The sequence below is a fragment of the Phalaenopsis equestris genome, unplaced genomic scaffold (assembly GCF_001263595.1).
Source record: "Phalaenopsis equestris unplaced genomic scaffold, ASM126359v1 Scaffold000442, whole genome shotgun sequence".
NCBI lineage: Eukaryota > Viridiplantae > Streptophyta > Magnoliopsida > Asparagales > Orchidaceae > Phalaenopsis > Phalaenopsis equestris.
The window spans coordinates 253,043-265,792 of record NW_018164883.1 but is presented as its reverse complement, the minus strand read 5'-3'; the positions used below and the strand labels follow the sequence as shown (position 1 = coordinate 265,792).

General features: G+C 36.2%; 1 protein-coding gene across 1 annotated transcript in view; it reads left to right on the top strand.

The window, feature by feature from the left end:
• The window catches only part of LOC110027760 (protein MULTIPLE CHLOROPLAST DIVISION SITE 1), a 34,112-nt gene extending 23,159 nt beyond the window's left edge, over positions 1–10,953 (top strand). Inside the window, exons 4-5 of the mRNA XM_020729307.1 lie at positions 9,338–9,728; positions 10,463–10,953. Of these exons, the coding sequence (XP_020584966.1) occupies positions 9,338–9,728; positions 10,463–10,612 (541 nt within the window). The 3' untranslated portion in view covers positions 10,613–10,953. The remainder of the gene's footprint in view (positions 1–9,337; positions 9,729–10,462) is intronic.
• Positions 10,954–12,750: the final 1,797 nt, after the last annotated feature.

Here is a 12,750-nt window from a genome sequence, read left to right as displayed (position 1 = left end):
TTTAATAATATATATATATATATATATATATTATTAAACTATCGACCTCTACCATTTCTCTTACTCTGATAATTGGATATCAAGTTATGCTATTCATAACTTTTTAAGGAAACCTTTTTTTGGCGATGAGGGGCTTTGTGCTTTGTTCGGTCAAATATTTGAAGTTATGAATAAGCATGGCAGTTGTTGCAGCAAACGTAATAGACTACTTTGCATTTCACTCTATCCATGCTCAACACTGATTGTTGAGTTTTTTGAGTTCATCAATTAAAGGCTTTGGAATCTAATTTTATTTTTTTTCTAGATTATTGAACATTTTCACATAACTTATAACTTTACATTATTTGGGCATTTTTTTGAAGCAACATCTCTCTTTTATGATTTTTTATTTTTACCCGTTTCCTGTGTACTTCCTGGACGCAATTATGATCTTGGGATGTCCTCAAAATGTGGGTCAAGTGTCTTTAATTACAATTTTATCCACCAAGCTCCTGCAATCTCAAACATAAATTTAAAGCTTCATGCTATTTTTGTGTTTCTAGCCAAGGACAAGATCTGACCCAAATGTAAACTATTTCAAACCCCTTGTTAACTTTTCTTTTAAATATTATAAGAGATTTATACCTTAAAGTTCAGTTATATCAACTTACCTTTTGTCATCTGAGGATTAAGCCTAACTTGATCCAAAGCCCCGCCTTATGATGTCAAGTTCTGGTCTAATTTTTAAAAGCTGTGACTGGTTTGGCTTCACATTTTCTTACCCAACTCTAGGATGGGTTTTTCGGGCAATACCCGCTCATCCTTATTACAAACCTAACCAAACTTTTCTTGCCAGCATGAATAAATTGTTGCACAGTGGATGGAGCTTCTCACTCCCCACCAATATGCCAGTAGGGATTGGTGTTTGCAGACTTACCCTTGCATTTGTAGAGAGGATATTCCCGTGTCTTAACTTGGGGCCTTCAGATTATAATAGAGGTGATCTAACTACTACCCCAGACCTTCACTCTCCTAGTAGCATCAATACTTTTGAACATTCTCGATACTTGTGCTTAGTTATGGACTTATCAATTCAGATAATCATATATTATATCTCATAACTGCTTTTTTTCATGCTGGCCCAAGCAGCATTGCCAGTTTTTTGGAGCAAGAAATTCATCAGAGTTACTAATTTTGTTATCAGTTTACTTATCTTGTATCTAAAAAATATGTGTTCTAATTAATAAAGCATTGCCGCTTTCGATAAAATATATAATCGTTATTTTAGTGTTACTGAACTTTAATAAGAATGTATAGTTGATCATCTTTGTTAAATATCAGTTGAGGAGCAGCATATTAAGAGGAATGACTTGTTTGCATACCTTGCATTGCCTTGATATATAAATTAATCATGCACATCTTTGTTAAATATCAGTTGATATCAGTTGAGGAGCAGCATATTAAGAGGAATGACTTGTTTGCATACCTTGCATTGCCTTGATATATAAATTAATCATGCAATTTCTATATGTGGCTTTTTACTTTCATTTAAAACCATCACTTTGTTAGAACCCCATGATATTGTTCTTTTATTTTTATGGTGTATTTTGTATGCGTGGACATTATTTTCAATCCACTTCTGCATGACTTAAATATGTCAATTTTCCTCGTCTTCATTATGCATTAAAAGATTTTGTTGATATTTCAACGTCCAACTAAAAAAATAAAACAGTTATACGTTGTTCATGATTTAGTATTTTCAAAAAAATTGTTTAGACATGAATGATTGGATGCGGTGAAGCTGACTTACAGATGAATTCAATTGTTTGTTTAGCATGAAGTGATTGGTGTGAGTTTGTATTCTTTGAGCTCTCCAAAAGGATGAGAAGATGTACCCTTGATGCCTAGTATGAGTACCACCCTGGTCTACTCGAGATGAGAGTTGGTTATTGGCCAATTGGTCTTGACCTTGCTTTGCTTGACTCTATTCATGTCCAAAGCTAAGTGATTTTAATATAATATCATTTGAACAATAAAAAAATGGGCAAAATATATTTAAAATATGAATATTATATCAATGATTAGTAAAATTTATATTTCAATTAGTTTATATGTTTAATGTGGTAAGACAGTATCTGTTTTAGATATTTTTGTTTTATTTTAAACTAGATCGTGTATACGCTTTTTATAATTTATTTGTATATTATAATCTATATCAAATATAATATATAGAAAAAAATTTGTATGAGAATGTGAGCTTGAATGCAAAAAATAATTTATTTTTTAATTGGAACTTAAAATTATTTATTTTATAGTCGGACATAGTATTTTCTAAAAGGAATATGATATATGTAGAAACTTTGAGTAATAAATTTGAATGTGGAAATAATCATATTTGCGGGAAATAAATGCTCTCTTTTTGTTATAAGTTTTTTAAAATTTTTATTGCACTTTGTTTCATTGCTTAACTGTTTCTTACTACTTTCAATACATTTTCATATTATTTGCTTCATAATAGTGCACCATTATTGATTTATATTTATTATTTTGTTGTTAGTTATCAGGTTGGTTCATTACCTGTATAGACAACACAATTCATACAAAGAAAATATAAGAACTGGCTCTTGTAATAAATACATACTTCATCGGAACTCTCTACCACTTAACTACATTATAATTTCAACTACTTTCAAATGCTTATGTGAAACTATTTGGACGTATTCTCATTTGTGTGTAACTAATTGGATCTTTGACTCACGTTCTAAGGCAAAATAGTCTTAATTTACTTTTCATATAATTAAGTCTTTTAGTAAATTATAATATTGTTCTACATAATCTAATGAGTTGTTGTTCTAGCGATGCACTATAAACTTGTCCGTGCACATTGTGAAAATAACAACATATCTGATCAATTCTGGTTTTCTGTTTTAATTTGAAGTCGTTAAAATGATATGTTTGCCATGTTCCTTGAGGGCTGAATTTTCCAAGTCGATATCGTGCGGGTGACTTTCATACTATTCTCAAACTTGGGGCCAGTTGTTTTTGCCGTTGCTTTTATATATGGAGATGTAAAAGATTTCTTTTGTCAACTTCATGCACCCCCTATTTTTAGCTAAACATATGCATACCACAGCCGCTTGCTTCTGCAACTTTTGTATCAAAAATCTTAGAGCTGTGGTTTTAGTCATATCATATGCTACCCAAATTATATATACAAACCATGCATGCTAAACATTTTCATTTTATCCCATTCATAGTTTGCAGTTATTTGTTTTATTTTATAGCTTCCAAGATAATCATAACATTTCCCAAGATCTTTTTGTTATGCTCTGTGGAAATCAACTATGGCCTGCATGCTATATTAAAAAAATTCGATCTCTCCCTAGATTTCCTCTTAGTGGAAATTGCTTTAACAGGCGAGAAGGTGTACTTCCAACACATTCCGTTTAGCATGGAGAAGTTATATGTTTCTTACATGTAGAAGTTGTATGTTTCTTACATGTCTACTTCTTAAGCTTTTTTCTCTAATTTTTGTCTCATCTTCTCTTTTGATATCAGTTTATTTAGTAGTTAGCATATGAATTTGATTTGTTCATGCTCTGCCTCCATTGGCATTAATTTATGGTCATATGAAGCATTGTTTTGATCTTCGCAATACCGGAATTTAACAACTACTCATGGGAAAATAAATATTATTACTGAATTCAAAGTTTGGAATCATGACAAACAACAGGGAAAACTGAAATTGCAATGAAATAACAACATAACACTAGAACTAGGGTTGGATCTAGTGTCTAGGTAGTGCCGAGGGGGTTGTTTAGCAGGAGGCGCTGGGATTCGGTAAGGGGGCAGCAAGTTGGAAAGCAGGAATTGCTGTTTTCTTGGTTTCAGTTGGATGTTGGAAGGGAAAATGAAGGTTTTACTACCTTTCTGGGTGGCGACAACAAAGGGAAAAGCGGCGAGGGTGAAGGGAATCGATATGGGAGAGACCGGGGAACTGGTAGTAGGGGATATATAGAAAAGAATTTTACAAAAAAACCTAATTATTTCATTCAAAGCATGGACTTACGTGAAGGGAATCGATATGGGAGAAACCGGGGAACTGGTAGTAGGGGATAAATAGAAAAGAATTTTACAAAAAACCTAATTATTTCATTCAAAGCATGGACTTAAATAGTTTACATCTTTTTACAAATAAACCCACAAATAATCTTTTTTACACAACTCTCAACACTCCCCCTCAAGATGGGCTAAGATGGGCAAAAGATATCCACTAAGCTCATCTTGTCACACAATCTAGAGTACTCTAATGAACTAGGTCCTTTAGTGAGGCAGTCAACCACTTGCTCTCCACTAGTTACATGACTTAGCTCCAGTAGTTCGTTATTCAACTTTTCCTTGATGAAGAATCTTTCAATCTCCACATGTTTGGTTCTATCGTGTTGCATCAGGTTGTTAGCAATGTTGATTGCTGACTTGTTGTTGCACCATAACTCAATTTCATTTGAATTCCTTGGTCCACCTTGAGTTCAACCAACAAGGCACTCAGCCACATCATCTCAGCAACCCTTAATACCATGGCCCTGCACTCTGCCTCTGTTGTTGACCTTGATACCACCAATTGTTTCTTGCTTCTTCCAAGAGACCAAGTTGCTCCCTACAAACATGCAATATCCTTATGTGGATCTTCTATCTTTTGCACAACTTGCTCAGTCAGAGTCACAAAAGCCTTCAATGTCTACATGTTCATTCTTCCTTAAGATCAACCCCTTCTCTTGTGCACTCTTCAATTATCTCAGGATTTGATACACTGTCTCCATATTGGCCTTCTTTGGATTATGTTTGTAGCGGCTCACCACACTTACTGCAAAAGAGATGTCAGGTCGAGTGTGGCACAGATAAAATTAGGCGAGCCACCAGTCTCTTGTACCTCTCACGATCAACAGGTTTTGCTGCCTCTGCACTCAGCTTGACATTCTGATCAATTGGAGAGGTTGCAAGTTTACACTCCTATATACTTGTTTCCATGAGGAGATCTAATGCATACTATCTCTGGGATAAGACTATCCCCTCAGGTTCATGGGCCACATCATTCCCAAGAAAGTATCTGAGCTGTCCCAGATCCTTACCTCTAATTGATTCCCCAGTTTTCCGTTCAAATGAACTATCTCTGTCTCATCATCACCGGTGACAATTATGTCATCTACATACACAACAAGTATGGTAACATGACCTTCATATCGTAGAAAGATCACTGTGTGGTATGCATTGATCTGTTGATATCTCATTTCAATCATCACTATTTTAAACTTGTCAAACTAGACTCGAGGAGACAACTTCAAGCCATATAGTGATTTTCTGAGCCTAAGCACCTTGACCACTATCTTGGATGTTCCGAATCCCGACGGTATCTCTATATATTTCTCTTCCAGTAGCTCTCCATGAAGAAAAGCATTCAGATCAATTTGGTGTAACTTTCATCCACCATTCACTACCGAAGAAACCAGTGTCCTTACCATGCTCATCTTTGTTATTGGTGCATAGTTTTTATTGTAGTCAATGTCATACGTCTGATTGTACCCTTTTGTCATTAGTCGAGCTTCATATCTCTCCACCTTCCCTTCGGGAATCTGCTTCACCGAGAAGATCCACTTGCACCCAACTACATTCTTCCCAGCTGGTAGTGGTACAATATCTCATGTTCAATTTTTATCAAGAGCACCAAGCTCATTCATCACTGTTTTCCACTAGGAATCCTCCTTAACAACCTGCCAACACTTGGGTATAGAGATAGAGTCCAATAATACAATGAATGCTCCATGCAAATGTGAGATGTTAGAATAATAAACAAAGTTAGTAATGTTAAGTTCCCACCCAAAACAATCTGAAGCGCATTACTGCGGGAGGTCCTCCTTAACATTGGGAGGTTAGGCGTTGACGGAGGAGGAACAATATCACCTGGGAGTTTTGAATCAAAGGTGGATGATGTGGGTGTCTCAGGAGTTGGGGAAGACTGGGACAGAGGACTTGTTGGTCAAAACAATCCGAAGCGCATTACTGCGGGAGGTCCTCAACATTGGGGGGTTAGGCGTTGACGGAGGAACAATATCACCTAGGAGTTTTGAATCAAAGGTGGATGATATGGGTGTCTCAGGAGTTGGGGAAGACTGGGACAGAGGACTTGTTGGCACTGCAGACCTTGTTCCCTCAGTTTGCTTCTTCCTCCGTTTATACATCCTTAGCTCAATTTCAACCTGAATCCCACCACCTCTGGGTTCAATCTTCTCGATTTTTGTCTCAGTTGACTCATCCCACATCTCAAACATGATGTTATTTTAACTTGCACGACTCTATCTCCACCACTACTCACTCACCCTTGCCTCATTTCTCCGGTGCTTGTTGAGTCACCAAAGGGTGAATTCACCTCCAGAATGTAGTATGGTTTAAATTCTCTGAATGATACATTCATACCCACAAAATGTCTCTTCTCAATCAGGCTGCAACAGACATAACCCTTTCGAGTGAAAGAATAACTCACAAATGCACATTTCACAGCTCTGGGGTCCAATTCCCCCGTAGATGGCCTGTTGTTTTTCACAAAGCATGCACATCCAAATAACTTTCAATGGAAGGATCCCATTATTGTCCACTTTCAACATCTGATAAGGAGACTTTCACTCTAACACTCTTAAGGGCATCCTGTTAATCAATTGAGCGGATGTCAATACTGCTTGCCCTCTGTGGAACATTCATTGCCATCATCATGCTCTGAACTATTCCTAGAAGATGTTGATTCTTCGTCTTAGCTACTCCATTCTGTGCTGATGTGTATAGGCATGTGGTTTGGTGTTGTATCTTTTGAGCTGACAGGTAGTTCCTAAATGCTTTGTTGATATATTTTGTTCCATTATCAGTTTTCAATGCCTTCACAATTGCCTCATATTGGATCCGGATTGTCTTGTGGAAATCTTTAAAGCAAGCAACCACCTCTATATTTTGTTTTATCAAGTATATCCAGATAACCCGAGAAAAACAATCAATAAGCATAACAAATAACAATAACAATTCATTGAACTAGTAGGACAATGTCCCCATACATCATAATGTATCAAATCAAACACACCAGAGCTCCTATTCCCAAAACTGACATAGGAGCTCCTAGTGAGCTTGTCAAACTCATAAGCATCACAAACCCGTTTCTCTTTATTTGCCTTTTCATACAAGGATTGATAAAAACGACTCAATAGACTGAAAGATGAGTGTTTCGTGCGCCTGTGATATGGCTGCAATACATCCTTCACATTCTTCTTAGATCCTCCTGCTCAGACATTTTCAATCATGGATGTCAAGGATGAGTACTTCCCCTCTATCCAAGTACCAGAGTCCACTACATCACGTGTCAGTCCCCTTCTTTTGATAGATTAATTTTGGAATATCAAATGAAACAATACATTTTATTTGGAGTATAATGACACTAATGAATAAAAGGTTCACTAGAAAGGAAGGAGCATGTAAAATATTGGACAAAATCATAGAATTGGTACGCATCATTGTACCCTTATCAACCACATGTTGTGTTGTACCATCAACGGTCTAAATGCTTTCTTGAATCGCTAGCTAAGTATAGGAAGAGAATTCACCAATGTCACCTGTCACATGTCGAATTTTTATTTATTTTCATTTACATTTCATGCCTTTCCAAGCCAGTACCATTTGGGGTGTGATAACCGGTTAAAAAAATAATAAAAAAAATAAAAAAAAATATATATTTTACCTGTTTATGACAGCTGCAAAGCAGATATGATCGTTCAATGAATAACCGTTCCGCTTAAGGGAAGCTAATACAAGGATTTTCCTCGTATCTTCTCATTTTGGTAAAAAAAAATATAGTTTATCTGTTTATGACAGCTGCAAAGCAGATATGATCGTTAAATGAATAACCGTTCCGCTTAAGGGAAGTTAATACAAGGATTTTCCTCGTATCTTCTCATTTTGGAACCACCACTCAAGAACAGGAGCTAGAGAGATAGAGAGTGAGAGACAGTGGGAGAGGAAGAGAGAGTGAGAGGAGTATACGAAGTGGAGGGAAGGAGAGAGAGATAGAGAGTGAGAGGAGTATACGAAGTGGAGGGAAGGAATCGAGGCCGGCGAGTCCAAAATGAGAAGTAGAAAGGAGATAGGAGGACAAGGGGGAAAGAAAGGGACGGCTCACCTCATGCATCCATTTACTCCTGTAGGGGAGATTCATATGGCTCGTAAGGATTGATTGAACGCCTCTAGGTTTCTGTCGAGAGGATTCCGCACCCCAACTAAGCCGAAGAGAGGAAGGGAAGAGGCGATCTGCTCACATGAAACCTCCTCACGCACTTTGAACTGGTTGCAAGGGAGTAGGAGGAGAATCATAGGGATGAAAACTGCAGAAGACCCGAAAGAGAGCTCTGTGTGCGTTAGGGCTGTTGAGCAGTGCGAAGGAGAAGAGGGAGGAGGCGGGATTAGCTTCGTGCTCGCATGTGTGCAGAGGAAGAGAAGGAAGAAGAAACGGGTGTAGCTCTGGATCGAATCAAGACCGAAGAGAGGGACCTTGCATGCGTGTGGGCGGGAAATAGTCAACCAAAATATATAAAGGTAAGTTTAAGATTTTTAATTAAGTAAATTAATAAAATGTTATATTATAACAGTAGGCAATGGGATTGGGCAATGGGGCAGCACGTTGGAAAGCAGGAGTTGCTGTTTCTGGGTTTCAATCTGCTACTCGAAGGGAAAACAATGGTTTTACTACCTTTTTGATGGCGGCAACTAGGTGGAAAGCGGCAAGGGTGAAGGGAAATAGATGCGGGAGAGATCGGGGATGGGTAGAAGGGGATACACACCACATCAAGAACAAGATACAGCCGGAGCAATACTCGAAACCCTTGGATACAACCCTAAAAGGAAAAAGGAGATGCGGACAGCTATCCCAAAGCAAATCACATAAAAACCAATCCCTGAACACCAACAAAAACACATATATCGTCCTAGATTAGAAGAGGGCCTCACTCCAGTTGGGCAACACTTTCAGGATGACTTGAAGGCTGGTTGGCTTTCAGGAACCTTGGACCGAACCAGTCCAGGTACAGACGCTTGTGTCATTATGTCATCTAAGAATACAAAGCTGGCGCATCTGAAGGACCGTAAGGTGGATTTCAATAACTTCTTTTGCCCTTTTATTATGTCGTTTTCTTCTTCACGGTTGCGTTCACAATCATACTGATGGTTAAGTACATTTTCCATTGTTATTGAAGTTCATAGTGCTATTTTTGGTAGTTTCCACTTATCTGAGCATCAGTTTCATCTTTTTTGTCTCCTTTTTCTTGAAAAGCTTAAAGTCTGATCTGAAGTATGAAGATCCTTTTAACAACCCACAAGTGAAGATTCAAAAAAACAATTCAAAAATTGAAATGTGTGGAAAAGTTTACCGGCTTGCTCCAGTAACCCTTACACAAGAGCAGCAGTTCATTCATCTGCAGAGAAGATCAAGAGCGTATCAATGGAAAAGACCAACAATTTTTCTCAAAGAAGGAGATCTGGTGCCCCAAGATGTTGATCCGGATACAATCAGATGGATTCCAGCCAATCACCCTTTCGCAACAACTACCACAGAAATGGATGAAATTATGGCACAAAACAACGTGTTCCAGAAAGACGGTGTTCCATTTCGTGTACGAGCTGAACATGAAGCATTGCAAAAGAAGCTGGAGGCTCTAGAAAATGTAAGCTAACATTATTCATAAGCCATGTAACCCGTTTTCTACTTTGAAGTACAATATTCTCTTAGCGGTGATACTATTTTGTGAATGATCCAAATTTGAAGCTTGTTTGGGATCACTTTAGTATTTTGGTTTTTAAAAATATATTTATTTAGTGTTTCTCTTAACTATTGTTATTTTAAATTTTTAAAGACAAATCAAGTTGCTTTAAAAAACGCTCGAAATAATTTTTAAGTATTTTAAACATTTTAGAATAAATATCAGGTTGGCTGCTGCGAGCCATCATTGGGTTACCCTGTTACCCTGCTTGCTATTGCTGCCATCACCTCCCTAAATAAACAAAAACATGTTTTTTTTTAATGTCAAAATGTTAAGAAAAAAAATTTAAAAAGAATAAAATCATTAAAAAAAACTGCTTGTCAAATTGGCATCCAAATTAATGAAAAATCTTGATGCCCACTTACTCTAGCATCCATCTAATTAATCTAAAATGAAACTTTTGTTTAATAAATGTGATGAGCACTTATTACTAACAAGTCATATTGTATCAAATGCACATTAGCTTTTTTCCATGGCAAAAACTTGCTTCTGAATCCTAACGGTTTATGCTTACAGAAGGCCATTTTTTCTGCTTTACCAACTTTTGCCACCATCCTTAACATTGTAGTTTCGTTATTTAACACAATTTAGCTTACTGTTTTATTGCATTATATAATTGTCATTTTTATCCTTTTCAGGCACAAAATGAAGTAGGAATCAACAGAAACAACATTAATGAATGGGAAAGGTCATCCGGGCCATCATCTAAACTATGCGAAAAAGTACAGCCAAGCCCTTCTCTTGAAAAACAGAATGGCGAGTCCAGTTCTACAGGTAACACAAAATAATCTGATAAACCCGACAATTTTTAGCTGGCTTGCAGTTCTTATGCTAGAGTAAGATCCATCTTAAGTTGAGGATTTGTGCAGCTTCCTCTTGTTATATATCTTAGAATTTTATTTTTGTTACTCTAATAGCTCTCAATCTTATGCAATGAAATTCTTCTCATGACTGTTTTGGTCCTCGCACAGTGATCACATGCTCATGTGTTCAGTTTCTTAATTTGCTTTTTTTGTTTAATAACATGTAGAACATTATAATCGAAAAAGTCATGTATTTGTGAGAAATTCATTGACTCTGTTTAGGGGAAGACAAATCCTATTATTGACATAAAAAATATAAGGGCTCATTTGGGATCACTTTTGTTTTTGTTTTTGTTTTTGTTTTTGTTTTTTAGTTTAAAGACATGTTTGTTTGTTGCATTTTTTGCATGTTTTTATTTTTATTTTTTTTTTAATTTTTAATAACAAATTAGCTAATTTATAAAAACACTCAACACATCTAAATGTATTTTGCATATTTTTTTAAAAACAACTAAATGTGTTATATCATACCAAACACATTTTACATCATAACATAAAAAAAAGTGGTCCCAAACGGCCCCTGAATATCTATCAAATGTCACTTTATGCGGCGGTCTTACTAATTTGGGTTCTTTATGTTGGGTTAAGTTGGTTATGCTCAATTTAGATCATATGAATTTGTCGGGGTCAATATTTATTGCTTGGTCCTCTAGTCCCCTATGGAGATGATTCAAGCCATTTTCCTCTTCTAGATTCAACCTAATTAAGCTTTGCTAGAAATTTCTCCCTTCAATTGTTTGTAAGACCAAACTTCAAGATTTTTATAGGACCTTTTTAGTCTTAGAAAAAGTAGATATTTGATAACTCAGTTCTCAATTTAATTCTCCCTTTTTGTTAGGTTTGATCATAATCAGCCCTAGGTTAGACCTAACCCTGTTTTAACATTAATTGGATCTAATATACTCAGTTTGTGTTTTGAGCATTCAATTCATTTTCTCAGTAATTCAATTATATCCATGTAAATATGATTGACTACTGGATTTCTTGAGCTTGAGTTGTGGGCTTAGATTTAACTTATGCATATCTTAGCCCTAATAACTCTTAAATCCTGGATCCAATTGATGATTTTGAATTAGTTGATTTAATTGATTGGCCCAATACTTTCATAGGCTTTTAATCAGCAGCTAATAGATCAATTGACTTCAACTAATCATTTGCCTGGGCTAGAAACCCGTAAACCATGGTTTAACCTAATAGAACTCAATCAAGTTAATTGAACCTAAACCTCAGAATAAGACAATTTGGTTTCAATCATTCCAATAAACCATAATACGTTAGAAATGATTAAATTTGTGCCAAATAGATACCTTTGGAATATCCCAATTGGACCATTAGTATAATGTTATCTTAAATTGATCCATGTGACCCTATTGGATCAAAATCATTAAATTGGCCAAATTATCTTGAACCTAAGGCCTCAATTCTATTTCGATTGGTCAACTATATATGAGCCTGCTCCAGTTAATCATTGATCTGACAATTGGCGCACTAAGCTTAAGTTAACATATTTGAAACACTTAGGACAATTTGGACAACTTAAGCTAAGCTCACCCTAGAACCCATTCTATTTGTTTAACTATAGTTGAATTAAGCTCAGTTGAACCTTGGTTGAGCCCAATTTGTCTAATTGTTTCAGTTTACTAAAATTGACCACTTGGACCGTGTATGCCAAATTGATGAAGCTGATCAAATCTTTTTAAACCAAGCCTTTTGTTTGAACTAAGAGGATCAACCATATATCAAACTCATTCAATTTTCCATTTGTGAGGCAAATGGAGCCCAATCGACCCAACCTAGCCTAATTAAACCTTTAATGGTTTCGCTGAGTCAATTTGAATTAAATTATTACAAGTGTCTTAATTTGAATGAACTAAACATCTTAAGGTAAGTTCAAACCATCCCAATTAAGTATATTTGACCATTTTTTGGTCTAATGGCCATATTAGGCCATTTGATTGAATTTATACCCTGTATATTTGGACAAGTCGAGCTAACTTAATCAAATTGGTTTTATCCAAGCCAAACTTTCCAATGGATGCCCATGTGTTAACCATACATTAATT